Here is a 15,928-nt window from a genome sequence, read left to right on the forward strand (position 1 = left end):
CAAAGCCATCTCATGTAGAGACAGTGTTGACCAAAATAAAATCCTACTTGAAAGCAACCCCTATAAAATATGTAATAAGGGTGGGAGAACATGTTTGGCCTCTACAAGACACTGCGAATAGGAGTCCTCCTTTAAGGTGCTTTAAAACTTACCATCCTTGTCATACAAGTATACTGTATTAAGGAATTATGACAATTAAAATGAAATGCCAAAAACATAATGCAGATTACTGAACACAAATAAAAACACATAATAGACTGAGAAAACACATAATAGACAGAAAAAACTGAGAACTAAAGATATATGCGGTAGAGGCAAACAAGAAATGAATGTGGCCTTAGCAAACACCACTATGCAAACAAGGAGTTCTAATCACAACATGGCAAAGGTAATTGTCACTTTAACAGCCTTGCAAAATATACAGTAAGTAAACCCCAGTTTTGAAACAGTAAATATGTAAAGCAAAGCAATTAACAAAAACACTGAAAACCATGATGAAAGAAGCTGAATAGGGAAAAGCTGCAAGAAACTAAACAGAAGAGCAGCAGGTTACTCACAGTAACAGGAGATCAACATGCTGATGCTGGCAAAAAGGTGACTCGCTGAAAAGAATTAATGAAATATAAGCACGTCACATACAAAATGACAAGGGAATGTAAAAAATGCACTGCAAATTAAATTCTGTCAATGGCAAAATACTAATGCTGGCTAACATTAAATCCTGGAGATAAACAGCAGCACATCTAACCACTACTGAGGATCAAAGATGAATCAATGTTAGTGGTGTATACATGCAATGATCAGGAATTTCTAGGCTTTTGCTGAAACAGTTTATACTGAAATGCTTTGCTTTGTGGACCTAAATGTATTCATACAGATAAAACTCGTTATTGGTGCTATTGACAAAGCCAGGCGCCCAACCTGAAGAAGGCAGAGAGCTCCAAGTTGTACTCAAAAGGTGGGGAAATGATGAAAGGGCACATAGTCGATGGGCCTTAACAGAGTGAGGAAAGGTTCTCTTGCAGTACTGTAAAATAAGCCCCTGTACAGTAATTGCTGCTGTAGACAAGAATTGATAGAATAAGGATGAGTGGATTATATGCTGAAGATAGGATAAGGACAAGTGGACTACCGTATATGCTGAAGATAGGATCTAAGAGTCCTTACAAGACAGTGAAGACTGTCTGCTTGAACTGTGGAAGGCAGAGCAAGGAAAAATCCATTAGAAGATTTATTCTTGATGACAAACTCTGAGTCAAATGTGACCAAAAGAGGACCAGTAACTTGAGTGGGAAACCTCATTCTGAGAGAGTATGGAACTGACCAACACATGTAGAGGATGGCAAGATGAATAAAAATATGGTCCCAAGTGGCAAATCTAAGGTGGTCTAGCAAGGTTTCTCAACTGGATATATGTCAAGTCCTAGCCTGGAGGTTTCACCAGACTTGAAGAGTAGATTTACTGAAGTGGCGGAAATGATACTGTTATTTCCCAAGTCAAGGCCATGCGCAATAAAATAGGCAGAATTACAGTGTAACCTTTAATAGCCAAGAGGGAGTGAGATTCCTGTCATTTACTAAATACATTAAAAGTCTGCTTTGATAGGAATGGTGGTTTATTGGGGAAAATAACTCCTTTGCTCATACCATGCCATGAATCTTGCCTGCTGACAGGGAAGGATTTGCAGGGAGTAGTAATAAGAGCCATAATAACCTCCAAAAAAACTTTCTCTGAAACTGTTTGATAACAACCTCACATGAGGATGAGGGTGAAACCTGTGGAAATTAGGTTTAGAAAAAAAAACTTATGTGGGAAGAAGTCTGGAAAAACCTGCAAGTTCCAGAAGGTCTTAGAACCAGTTCTTCTTAGGCTTGAAATTTTACTGGTACCAGTCTCACAGACTGAATGGAGAAAATGCATAAGCATCCTAGCTCCCCCATGCATGAAACATGGAATCCACTGCCCAAGCTGCTGAATACAGAGAATCCTATTTATATGGAACAAGCTCATAGGGGCCATTGACTTGAAATTCAAGCTTCCAAAGAATATGGTGTTCATTAGGAAGTAAGAGAAGGTAAAGGGAAATACAGAAAAAAGAGATCTCATTTTTTAAAAAGAAAAAATTAATATACACAGATAAAAATGTATTAAATTGCAAGGAGAATAGCATTAGGGTAGTAATGCATTGCATCTTTGCTTGAACTTTCAAAGTTCTAATTGCATGACATCCTCAGGGAGGCTGTTCCACAGTCCACCAATGTGAGGAATAAAGGGCCTCTGGAACTCAGAAGTTCGTCAGTGAGGTACATTTACTGAATATTGGTGCTGCTGTTCAGCGAATCTGGTTGCTCTCAGCAGGAAAAGGGGATCAGGGATCAATTGTGAATGCGAAAAATCTGTTAAAATACAACTTAATGACAAACGAGACTATTCGTCAATGGTCCAAGCCATAACTGATAATAATACAAAACAGGAACCTACCACCACGAACCAATCTATCTGAAAGAAATAAATCTCTGGCAGAAGCAGACATCCACACTGGAGAACAGTATTCTAGTAAAGGAAATACAAATGACCTGAAACAGGTTGCAATGATTTTATCTCTGTTATAAATATATGGGACCTTATGAATATGAGTGTTTCCCTCATCTACCACCGAGCTTTGAAAATGTTCCAGTGAATGGATCATTCTGATATGGCAAAGCTTTGTTTGCGTTGCAAAGAGTCTGCCACTAAGCTATGTACTCCTAAAACAGAGGCATGTTGTCTCTCTCTCTGTCTAAATGCTCACCTCTACACCCAGGACACAAAGCAATTTGGCCCTTGCTCCTCCTTGGTTCAGTAGTTAAGCTAAGGTGATGGTGGTGTTTGCCATAATTCCTAAACAGTGACCCAGCAAGATGGTTATGAATGCCTGGGGGCCTAAGAAGACTGCCTCTTCAAAATGAGACTAACAAGTGAGCTCCCCATACAGAGTCCAAGCATCCAAAAACAAGGAAGAGGGAACTCCCTTCACCAGATTCTGTTGGCTGCTCTACTATTGGAGGTCACAAAGAGCAATCTTCATGGTCAGGATCCCATGACTGGAGACATCAGTCTGCTTTCCTACAAGAAGCCAGATTTAGCTAAGAGGAGCATGCACAAAAGTGGCTGTGAGGAACCAACTTCTCCAAACAGACCAGGAAAGCAATCAATACCTGCCAGACAGACCAGTTAGACAATACCTGCCAAGACATGGCCATAGGAAAGGATGAAAAAGGAGTTTGTCATTGATCTTTAAAAAGCAGCACACTTCTGTCCTTTGAGGGGCAAGCTAACTCTGCTATTACACTTAGAACATTCCCAGATAAACTGCCTGTGTGGATGGTTATAATTTGATTTCTCCAGGTTGACCTGCAGACCTAGGCAAAAGTGCAGAAGTTGCTGCAAAAAACTCCATAACTTAACCTTTCAAGAAACCAAAATCAACCAATAATGCAAAGATATACCCAGGAGGTTACAGGAATGAAATTCCTGTAAAGACTGAAGAAAGGACACAGAGTTGGTGCACATTGAACTGCCAAAATAAAGCAGAGGTACTTCCTGAAGAGTGGGTGAATGGTAACATGAAAGCATTTGTCCCTCAGTTAATAGAAGCAAGGAAGTCCTGTACAAACAAAAAGACCTTCAGAGCCTACTCACAGAGGGATTTGTAGCTTGTTGCATTAACTGTTGCATACTTTCATAATGTCATACACCTGCTTTTCAAGAGGTAACTTCACTTTGTTGAGGCACGGCCACATGTTCCAGCTCTGGGGCCTTTGCTTCCTTCTGGGAAGGCATATGGGGCCTTCACCAGGATTCTCACCCCAAGAGGAAGATTAAGGAATACAGGAAGCTATTTGGGTAAGAAGCTGGTGAAGAGCTGGTGGGTAGCACACAGACCAAAGCAAGTGGCTGGAACACTTGGCCCCACCAAAAAGTGGTATTTCCTGAAAAGTGGGGTGTATACTAACTCGAAAGTGTGTGTCCCTCGCGTAATAGATGCAAGAAAGTCTGTCTGCAAACAAAATGACCTCCATGGAGTCTGTGTGGAGGTCTTTTTGCAGAGGGATTTCCTTGCTTGTATTAACTTAGGGACAGTGGAAGCAAGGAGGTCTGTCTGCAAATGAAGAGACCTCTGTGAAGTTTGTATGGAGAGGTCTGTTTGCAGAGGGACTAACTTGTTTCTGTTAACTGAGGGACATACTTGCAAATTACCATTCCTTCAAGTTACCATTTACCCTTTTTTTAAAAATTACCTCACCACGGTTTGGTGGGGCCATGTTTTCCAGCTCTGAGCCCATTGCTTTGGTCTGTGTACTGCCCGTCAGGTCTCCATCCAGATTCTTGCCCCAGTAGTCTCCTTGGTGCATTCTCTAGGCTTGTGCGTATGCCGCTATCTGGTTGATTCTGGCTTCTTTAAAAGTTATGGAGTCACTTGCAGCTTTTTCTGGAATTGTTAACTTAAGAAATCAAAAATGTAATCATCCACTCAGGTAGTTTACCAGGGAGTGTTCTTTGACATATTAGCAGAGTTAGCTTGCCCCTCAGAGGTCAGAAGTGTGCTGCCTTCCCAGGGTCATCATTAACTTCCTTTTTTCAGCCTTCCCTATGGCCCATTTTCAGCCTTCCCTATGGCCCACACTTTGGTATATGTTGATCTGCCACCTAGTCTTTCTACAGAGGTTAGTTCCTCTCAGCCTATTTCATACAGTATTTGCTTCCTTCAGCTAAAGATGACCTCTTGTTTGAAGGAAGTCTTGATGTCTCTGGCCATCAAGATCCTTACTAATGAGACTACTCTTCTTGACTTCTGTTGGTGGCACAGCCACCAATTGATGACGGTTGTTGCTCTAGCTATGCAGGACCAGATTCCCTTGCGTTTTCAGACACCTCAACCCATAAACAACACAAACAGCCCATGCTATTACCTTCACGACCACCCTCCAACACACAGGCAAATAGTGAATACACCACACAGACACTATACAAATATCTTGAAATCTATACCACCACCCACAAACATCACACAAAACAAAAAGCACATCCATACTCACCTCACCAGACAAGCACTTAATAACCTTCCCAACAACAAAATACTCGGCACCCCCCCACCCAACATAAGCAGCACAGAAACACAGCTCTCAAGATTGGAGAGAGTACACCTGACTCGACTTCGCTGTGGTCATCACCAATCACTAAACACCTACAAACACCGCATAGACAACACCCAAACAGACATATGTCCACTCTGCCAAGTTAGTCCCCACACAATTACACATCTCTTAGTAGATTGCGCCTAACTTGGCAGCCCTCAGACAACAACAAAACATCCACACTACCACACAGTTATGGTCAGATCCAGTAAGCGTGGTGTCCTTCTTGCGCGGTGCAGGCTTCCTGGCATAACAGTGTCTGGGGAACCACAACAACAACAACAACAACCCAGGGTGGGGAGCTTACCTACTGGAGTCTCAGACCGAAGGGAGTTGGTCTAGAAAGGAAAACCACTTGCACAACAATTTCCTCAAGCTTCAAGCAATCATCTCCGGACTCCAAGCATTTGTGACCACCTTGTTGGGTCACTACATAGGAGTCATGGCTAACACCACCACCACCTTAGCCTACCTACGGAATCAAGGAAGAGCATGATTCTAACTGCATTGTGTCCTGGAGTTTTGCACCTGGACAGAGAGGCACAGTGTCACTTATACCTCATGTTTGTTCCAGGAGTACACAACTTAGTGGTAAATTCTCTCAGTATAGCACACCAAGTTTGTCACCAGAATGGTCCCTTCACTTGAACATTTGTAATGTCCTGTGGCAGATGTGGGAAGTTCCCTTGTTGGATGTATTTTTCTTGTCAGTGAACACTAGATTTCCAATGTCCTGTTTTCCACAGCTGGACCCAGTAGCTTGGGCAGTGAATGCCGTACTTCGTGCAAGGGAGAGCCAGTGCACCTACGCATTTCTTCTACAGTATTTAATCCATTGAGATGATGCTGGTGGAGCTAAGAGTCTCAGTGAACTGACTGACACCATGCATTGCCCTTTTAATTTCAGGACGACTTGCTACTGGACCTTCTTGGAACCCATGGATTTTCCAGATCTCTTCCCATTTGGAGGTTTCTTCTCAAGCAACCCAACTTCCTTAGTCTTCACCATCATCCTCAGTTCCTTCATTTTCATGTGTGGGAGTTATCATACACAACCTCAAAGAAGATTTTTCAGAGGTCACTGTGTTTGCTATCACCACTTCCTGCTGATCCTCCTCCATAACTCTTAATCAGGCAGAGTGGGCAAGATTCATGTGACCAAGGGGCTATTTTCCCCTCAAAGCAGCCACTGTTCCTGTGGAAGCAAACTTTTGCATCTCTCTCTCTCTCTCTCTCTCTCTCTCTCTCTCTCTCTCTCTCTCTCTCTCTCTCTCTCTGTATGTGTGCAGATACACTGTTAAAGGGTATAACTCTGCCTTCTTTATTCTGCATATCCTTGACTTGGAAGTGATACAAGTATTTCGCCTATTCCGCAAATCTATCCTTTAAGTTTGGTGAAACCTATACAAAGGACTTACCATATATTTAGTTCTGAGCAGCCATACTAGACCACCTTATAAGCCTCTTGTAAGAAGCATCTCTCTTTGATATGTCACTTAAGACAATATTTTTGTTCACTTTGTCATCCTCTTAACATGACAGTGAGCTCTCTCCTCTTTCAGAAAGAGGCTTCCGACTCCAGTTACTGGTCCTCAGTTGGTCCTGTAGTTTGTAGCATTTCACAAGTCAAGTGGACCAGTCTTTACTGAAGAGCCCTTAAAGGATACATCAATCTTTACTGAAGAGCCCTTACAGGACAGTCTTCACTGTCCTTTATGGGCTCTTAGATCATCACTTCAGGTATGGTATATGGAGTTCATTCATCCTCCCTCTCATCTGTTTCTTCAAGTTCAGGATATATATGGCAAGAACCACAAGAAAATTGGTTCCTGACAAATGCTATTATGTATTACCAGAGTTTGTTTCTTCAACACTCAGGTCAAACATAATTGCCTTGCAGGGCCTAACACAGTGTAAAATCAGCAGTCCTACAATATATCAGTGGGATGTCAGAATGAGGTACAGTACTTTCTTTCTTGATGATATCATCCCAATCAGAAAACTCTGTTCTACATTACATACCTTCCTGTCTCAAGCTGATACAGTAAACAATAGTTTTGTAAATAATGCAAAGTACAAACCATTGCCCTATGGAGAGATTTATCCTTGCCCCCATCCTCTCTAACTGGGAGATGATGTAGCAGTTCAAGAAAAGACCTTCATACTAGTAGGAAACAGGGTTTTGTGCCATGACCCTGTTGAAGGGGATATTTCAACCCATTAGAATAAGCAGACTATTCTTAATAAATTGTGAATGGTTGGCCAGTGAACAAAAGTGCAAAGCATAATTAAAAGGCATTGTTTTGTGCTAAAAAATTATCAACTTGAGCAAATTTGAGTATTGTGTTTAAAATCATTTTTAATTAATTAATCTGAACAAATTTTAGATTACTTACCTTGTCTCATTTCAGAATGGAGAGAGTGCTTTGCATGCTGCTGCACTTTATGGCCACATCAGAGTGCTGAGAGCTCTGGTTCAAGCTGGTGCTGACCCAGGACTTAAAAATGATCAGGGTCTGACGCCTATACAGATTGCTTCTCAGGCTAATCACCCTGAAGCCGTCCAGCTATTAAAAGAGGCATTAGCTAAAAGAAAAGAAGCCGGTCAGACTACACCAAAGCAGACATCCCCTGGGCCACGATCTCCTAGGCTTGTCCAAAGTATGTCTGGCAATGTAGGTTCTGGCCCTCAGAGTCAGAATAGTAGTAGGGGATCCTCTAGAAACAGCTCTTTAGGAACAATAGTTGAAACCAGCCCGGTGTTGCCTAGGTCCGTGAGTTCTCCAGGAAATTCCAAGCCAGCCCAGTATGTGTCTTGTGAACTCAGTAACATGGTAGATGGTGGAGCCCGTCCAAGAGCTCCACTAGCCACTGGGTCTTGTTCATCTGTTGCTGGTCGCACTCCATGTTCTTCGAATCCCTCACCTTCGCCCAGCATATCTAGTGAGCCTCCACAGTCCATGATTGCAGCATTGCAAAAAGCACCCCGGCATGCTTCTCACACCGATGTCAGCAGTGTTAAGAACATTTTCCGCAGAACTCTTGCATCTTTTAGGCGTTCTAGCATAGTGAAAAGAAATGATAAGCCACCAGAACCATGACCAGGTTTTCTTCTTTCTTGATTATATATTTCGTTCTTATTTACTTATATGCTTTCCAAACTGAACGATATTTCAGTACAAATGCTTTACAAGTCACTGGTGATATTAGAATAGGAAGATACTGTAAAAGGAAATTTGTTGCTGTTGCAGTGTAAGATTAAAAAAGAGGGGAAATTCATAAATGAAACTCAGCAAAATTAAAGGCTTTGATGAAATTCTGATGAGTGAACATCAAACTCACATTACTGTGATCATTCTGCCAAATATTCAGTCTATAAATTTTAAGAAGCCTATCAACACAATCATAATTGGCAACATATCAGAGGTTCTGTTGTAGAGCTGCCATTACTACTAGAAAATTCTTAAATAATTCAATAAACTCCACATTATGGTTAAATATTTATTTATCGCAGAAAAGATTAACTTTTTAATGTACAAGAGATATTTAAGTAAGGCAAGTAAAAAAATTTATATAAAGGAGGTACTTACAGGATCATCTGTATTAGATGTAAGAAAATTTAAACAATGTACACTGCTGTAACCTGGAAGAGAAATGAGGGCACTGAGTTAGTTTTTGTTATGCTGTAGTTGATGGAATTTTGTTTTTGTTTAAATTCCATATAACTTAAAGCACCTTAATTGTTTGATGTGTAAATCTCAAAGTCTGTAAGCATTCCTAAAATAAGAATCACTGATACCTCTAAAATGTTACATTTTACAATTACCCATTATTGAAAGTATTAGCATGAAAGTATGATAATATTGTAAACTTGTTTTTTTATAAAAATTATTTTGACTTAAAAAATTTTAAGTGCTGAGAATTCTGTCTGTATGGCATAATGGGTAGTAATTAAGTGTAGTGCAGAGGTGGAATCACACTCAAACAATGGCTACAAAATTGCATTTAACATTTTGAAAACCTCTTATATCTTTAGCCTCTCCTACTTATAATTAGTTCATAAAAAAATTTCAGGTGGCTTCCTTTCTGAAAATGGAAATTTAATTTGTTGAGTATTGTGCCAGTAGCAACTGACTTAGTTATGAGACAGACATTTAAGCTTTTGTAAATGACCATTGGCATACCGTTGTAGATAAAGCTAATAATCCTTTTGTCTGGCAAAGGTAAATTATTAAACAAGATTACCTGAAGTTGAACTAAATTTTGTTACTTTTTTAAATAGCTAAAAGTACAAGAGGTTATTTCTAGCCATTACAGACATGAAGAAGAGATAAACACAGTTCATTTATAATTGCAGATTAAATTACTCATGCCTTCATTCAAATAGATGGTCTGAATTTCTGAGTTATCCCTGCAAACACTGGGGTGATATAAATGCAAATCATGGTAATTCTTACTTTAAGTAGCACTGCATGGTTGCATGATCCTAGATATGTATGTAAAGTGCAGTGCAGACTCTGCTATAGCATACAATGCAACAGTCTCAACCATGGGAGCCTAATGTTCTAAACCATTAATAACTGAGAACTGAGCTGTAATTTGTGTGATAATCACGCTAACGTAATGAATGTGATCAATTTTCAGAAAATCAGTCCTGTCCCTTACTCTACCATTTCACCAGGAACTAAAGTTAAACCAGATATTTTTGACCAGGAAATAAAAGATCACTGTAAGTTATGTTACATTTTCTCTCTGAAATTTTGGGAAAGATTTTAAGTAACAAGTATGTTTATTAACAGAGTAGACAACACTATAATATACTGAGAGAACCTTAAGTTTGAATGGTAGTACTCGGTGTCAAATGCAGTATGTTTTTAAAGGAATAATTTCATGATGTGAAAAAGAAAACTTTTAAAACTTATGATTCTAAAGAATTAAATTTTTTTCTGATTTATAGCTTCCCATGGCATTATTATGTATACAGTTTTATACAAAACTGGTGCTTAAATTTCTTTTGCATTGTATGTTGAGGCATGTTGTACTGTACAATTTGAATTTTAAAAAATTAAGTACTGTAACTTTATGCATTTGAATTTGCCAGCATTATGCCTTCACAATAATGTTTTGGATAATCTAAATATTTTTGAAAAATGAGCCACTTGTGAAATATGGTTTGTGTACTTGCAAGTGTACTGGTCATACACTTTACTGCAAATGTCATAGTTGTTTTAAACTATGCTATATCATATGCCACACTGTTGCTAGTTTCTCAATACAGCTTGTACATCAATGTATTGTGTGTGTAATTTGTCAAGAGTATAACTGTACCATAAACAAGACCTAAATGCATGGCAGCTATTGTCAGTTATGGAATTCAGAATTAAAATACCTTTTTGGATGATATATAATACTTCTTGCAGTCACTGTCTACCAGATGCCCCTCAGGAAGCAATATTGAGTTATTATCATTTGCTAACACTAACGCTTTAACTGGATGTCTAGATATCTTAAAAGGTATTTGTAATATTGGTTTGAAAAATCTCATTTTACTTATCTTTACAAAATGATTGAGAGGTGACTAGTTAATTTTACTTGTACATAAGCTTGATATGAAATGCGGCCTTAACCTATGACCTATTTCTATACTTAGCCTATTTAGATAAATTTGATTTGATTTTTTTACTGAATGAAAAACAAATTGTATATTTGCTAAAATCCTGTTGAAGGATGTGCTATTGTGAGGTGGTTCATGGTGAATTATTTAACTATATTTTAGCGTTGTAAAGAATGCCGGTAACTTTGCAATGATTGCTGTTCAAGTATGAGTGTCATCGTTGTGACTTTTTTCCACAGAAAGAGTGAATAAGTTCTTGGTGAAAATAACCATAAACTAAATATAATAAGTACTGTAGGTAACAAGATGCATTGCACTGTACAGTACAGTACACATAAGTGTAACATATATTTTGCCATGAAGCACATTAAGGTTTTCCCAAAGTTAGTTCACATTACAATATTAAAATTTCTGTTGAAGATACAACAAAACTTGAGTAAGACATTTACAAGAACTGAATTGCAATGGCAGCAGCCTTACAGTGTGGTCTTCCTATGTTTCAGTTCGAAGTGTGAATTTTTATATGACAAACTAAATTACCAACTCAGAATTGTATGTTAATGCTTACTACTTGATAGCCATGATAGTTTACTTGACAATCAGGGAATTAGATGGAATGTCATTTTTATAAAAATAATTAATTTAAGAAGCGAAAGATGTAGCCTTTTAATTTTTAACTGAATGAAAATTATCAAGACCTTAATATTTTATTTTAATTTAATAATTTACAAAACTTAAATATTTTAATTTAATAAATTACTTGAATATTATGAGAAACGTTTGCATGTACTAAACATTGAATTTATGATTCTATGCATTTTGGAATTTGCTACATCCCATGTTTTGTAATTTTGTACAGTACGTAAGTTTATTTTAGCCTTTTAAAAAATTTTTGTTTACAATATGCACAAGAAGTTTGTATTTAATAACTGTAAGTTGTTGGTATTTGTTAGAAAAGACACTGTCATTCATTCAAGTAGTTTCTCTAAAAATGTCAATTTATCTATGGTCCCTTTTCAAAAATATTAGTTTTTACCCACTTGTGTGCTAATCTGTTCTAAACCACTGATAAAATTAAAATCTGTTCTTAACATCTGTAGTTTGTCACCAAAGAAGGCTTTTCTGCCAGAAACGTAACAGTTTTAACGAACGCACAGTTTGTGAAAATTGGCTGTCTGCTTTGCATTATAACTGTTGGAAGGGAGACATGATTCAAATTATTCCAGTGGTTGCAAAGGGTCACTTTTTTTTTTCTTTTACAAGTGAAACAGGTGTACTGCACACAAGTGAAGTTGCTTTGGAAAGAACACAGACTTGTATATACTGCACCACTTTTATGGTGCATTTACCCATCCTCTAAAATTAATTATACTTTGTTTGCTACATTAATTTACATTTTCATAAGAGGATTGCTTTGCAAGTAGATTTACTTGGTGAAAGTAGAGGTTCAAAGGCTAGCTATATATGGTACAAGTATATATGATTACATAAGCTGCTGACTAACAGTTTCTAGAGATTAAAGCTGTAAAAATGGAATTGTACCTTTCAAGGTACACTAAACAAACTCCTCAAATATCAGTTCATGATTCTTAAATTCAGTTAACATAAGGTTCAATAAATTATCATCTTGATAGTTTCTCATTCCCAAGTATAATATATATTATGTTAAGACTACCTTTGATTTCCTCTACAAACAAACTGCGCAAATAAGGGGAAAATTATGAATTAAAAGTTAACAATTCCACCTGCATTTGTTTCATCTTGACTGCAATACCTATATAGTTTCAATTTTAATCAATTTTCTTTACATGTTGATTGTAAGACATGTCAAGTGTGCCTTTACTGGCTAATGATAAACACTAACAGCCAAGCAATAAGGAATCTATTGCTGGAGTCCTTGTACCATATATCTAACTTGAAAGGGTTTGTCAGTTTCAGTAGCCTTTAGTTTGTATTTATAATAGATATTGAACTTTTAACACTTGTCAATACATATCAATACCTCTTTTGATATCTTAATGTCCAGATGGTTTCAACTATAGTTTAGCCTCTCTCCATTGTAATATGCTACATTAAAGTTAAATTTTGAATATTCTTTCCTTAAAACCATACAATACAAACAAGTAACAACAGCTACTGACAGCGCCTTCAGTATGCTCATGTAAAGTGTGTTTAAAAAAATCGTCTTCTTTTTTTTTTTTACTATATACTTTTTATTCATCCTTAATCCAGTCAGCAAATATGAATTTATCATAATTGCTGTCAAAATAAATTTTTAATCAATTTGCATTTTTCATAACTAACAAACCTGAGGAGCTTTACATATGGGGAAAAATCTCAAAGCACAGCTGGATCCAGTTAAAAATAGAACAAGGTTTGGTGGCATGAGAGTATCACCCAATGGGCGAGAGAGTAGGCAGAGCCTGACCTCTTCTCCCCTTCGTATACGCCATGAATCACTGGTTATCTTCCAGCCCAGGTAAACTATGAATGGTGGCTTGAGGTGGGCCATTTACATGAAGACCTCAGATTAGTTAGTTATGAAAAATACAAATTGATTAAGAATTTTTCATTTGTTCATACACGGAATAAACCATAGGTCTTCATGCAAGGGGAGACTCACTTTTGGTGGGAGGATACAGTAAGCTTTAAAACCAAATGGTGGTTCGGCTGACCTGGGCTCACTTCCTGGTCAATTGTTATAGCATAGAAAGGAGTCATGTGCCTCTGATCTGTTAAGTGAAAGATTACTCAACAGCCAGACATCCGGGCTTTGACACAACAGGAACTCCAGTCTACATTGTGGCTGGGAAGAAAAGAACCTGTAATTGTCGGAGACAACAAAACCAACGGTAGCTATTGACTTTCCTCTATTGTCAATCCCTCTCTCCCCTTGTAAGAGATAAGGTAGGACTTGTTTCTATTTCTAGAATTTGTTTTGTGTAGGAACAATTATAGAAAATAGAATGGGTGCTCACTCACACCTGTATCTAGTGGTCTAGCTAGTTTCAGCCAATGAGGGCTCAAACCTCACCCTGCTCCCAGAAGAGGAGGAGAAGAAAGAGAAAGGAAGAAGGCCAGTCACCCAATTCACTCTCACTTTCACTACCATCTTAGGCAAGATACAACCTGTCCCGCTATGGGCACTGGATGAGCTACGCAACTTGTTGAGCAGCCACCACCGGACCCAAGGGAAAAGTGTCCAAGGACTTATGGGCAACATCCCATAAGTAGGAGGTGAAAGTCATCTGACGAACCCACGTACCAGCCTTCGATCCCCTATGAACGAACAGGTTCTTTCCGAAAGTGATGGAAGGGCCAAAGCTTGTAACATCATGAGGTTTTGCATGCACTGTATTGGCATCTGCATTTGAAGAGGTACTGTGTGCTCATCTAATTACTTCACGTAGCCAAGAGGAGATAATGTTCTTGGACACATCTTTTTTGTTCTGGTCCATGTTAATAAAAAGTTTTAGACACTCAGGTCCGAGATGTCGAGTCCTTTTCAGACAGCTTTGCAGAACCCTGACAGGACATAAAAGTAACCCCTCTGGATCATTATCAACAAAATCTCTCAGGGAGGGGATCGAAAATGACTCTAATCTGTCATTGGGAACTGAAGGATTTTGAGTCTTAGCTACGAATTCTGGGATAAATTTGAAGGCTACTGACTCCCAAACCCTTGAGTGTTTAACATTAAAGGAGAGGCCATGAAGTTCTACTCTCTTTGTTGAGGCTAAGGCCAGTAAGAAAACCATCTTGAGGGTCAAATTTCAGTCTGATGAACCCCATAAGGGTTCATATGGTGCAAGAGTGAGGCTGCTAAGGACAAGGGTCAAATCCCAGTTAGGAGGCTTAAGTTCTCTTGGGGAACAGGTCTGTCCAAAACTTTTTAGGAGCATAGATATCTCCCATGAGGAGGGAAGGTCTACCCATTTCAGGTGCGGAACTAGCCCTACAGCAGCCCTGTAGCCCTTAGTGGCTGACACAGAAAGTAGCTTCTCCCTACAGAGGAATATGAGAAAGTCAGCTACTAGCTGAAAAGAAATTCTGACCAGAGAGAAACCCCGTTGACAACACCAATCACTGTAGACAGCCCATTTCCCCTGGTACATGGCTGTAGATTTCCTGAGATAGCCAAACATCTCTGTTGCTGCTCTTTGAGAAAAGCCTCTCGCTTGCAGGAGATACTGGATAGTTCCCAACCTGAAGAGATAAGGACCCTACAGACTGGTGGAACCTCTCGATGTGCAGTTGGCAAAGGAGACTATGCCGAGGGGGGAATTTCTCTCAGTGCCTCGGTCAGCAGGGCCAGCAGGTCGGGATACCACTCAGCGAGTGGCCACAAGGGAGCCACCAGGGTCATTCTGAGATTCTGAGAGATCATTACCCTGTTGATTACTTGATAAATCAGGCAAAAGGGAGGAAATGGATGTTACAGAGTGTCTTCTGCCATGGCCCAAAGATCTGGAACGACCAAACAAGACACCTCCAGTTTCTTGTTGTACTGGGTCACAAAAACATCTATCATTGGCCTTCCCCACAGATGGAACAACCTTTCCGCTACCTTTAGGTGTAGTGACCACTCCGTCTCCAACACTTGGCCCTGACAACTCAGCTTGTCTGCCACTACATTCCTCTTGCCTGAAGTGTATCTGGCTGAAAGATCCACTGAGTGAGTCACCACCCACTGGTGCAATTGTACTGTCAATTCATGAAGTTGATGGGAGAACTGAAAAATTATTTTCAAAAATGCAGTTGATACCACAATCTTTTAAGACTTGTTTGAAAATATTTTAAATTGTTTTAAGCACTTTTATGTGAAAACATGTGGGTTTCAGATATTGCATGTTTAGCCTTCTTGAAACCACATTCACTGACAAAAATTATACCAGAGACTTGCAATTCAGCCGGAGAAGCTAACTTCAGAATCTTTTGAGGACCTCAAAGGTACAACTGATCAGTGTCTTGCACCCCATCTGCTTATATTTTTGGACTACCTTATGGCTGTATTTACTAAGGGACCATGTTAGTTTTATTCTTTCAAGCTGCTTTTGAGTTCTGGGCTGCTTTTGCTTCTGAAGGTAAGATGCTCACTCATATTCAATCATGATTTACCTTTGGGATGCCAGGTCA

At 39.0% G+C, this 15,928-nt stretch overlaps 1 protein-coding gene across 1 annotated transcript in view; it reads left to right on the forward strand.

Moving 5' to 3' along the window:
- The window catches only part of LOC136844876 (ankyrin repeat domain-containing protein 29-like), a 523,757-nt gene extending 510,875 nt beyond the window's left edge, over positions 1 to 12,882 (forward strand). Inside the window, 1 exon segment of the mRNA XM_067114147.1 lies at positions 7,590 to 12,882. Within this exon segment, the coding sequence (XP_066970248.1) occupies positions 7,590 to 8,279 (690 nt within the window). The 3' untranslated portion in view covers positions 8,280 to 12,882.
- Positions 12,883 to 15,928: the final 3,046 nt, after the last annotated feature.

Source organism: Macrobrachium rosenbergii, chromosome 13 (genome assembly GCF_040412425.1).
Source record: "Macrobrachium rosenbergii isolate ZJJX-2024 chromosome 13, ASM4041242v1, whole genome shotgun sequence".
NCBI classification, from domain to species: domain Eukaryota; kingdom Metazoa; phylum Arthropoda; class Malacostraca; order Decapoda; family Palaemonidae; genus Macrobrachium; species Macrobrachium rosenbergii.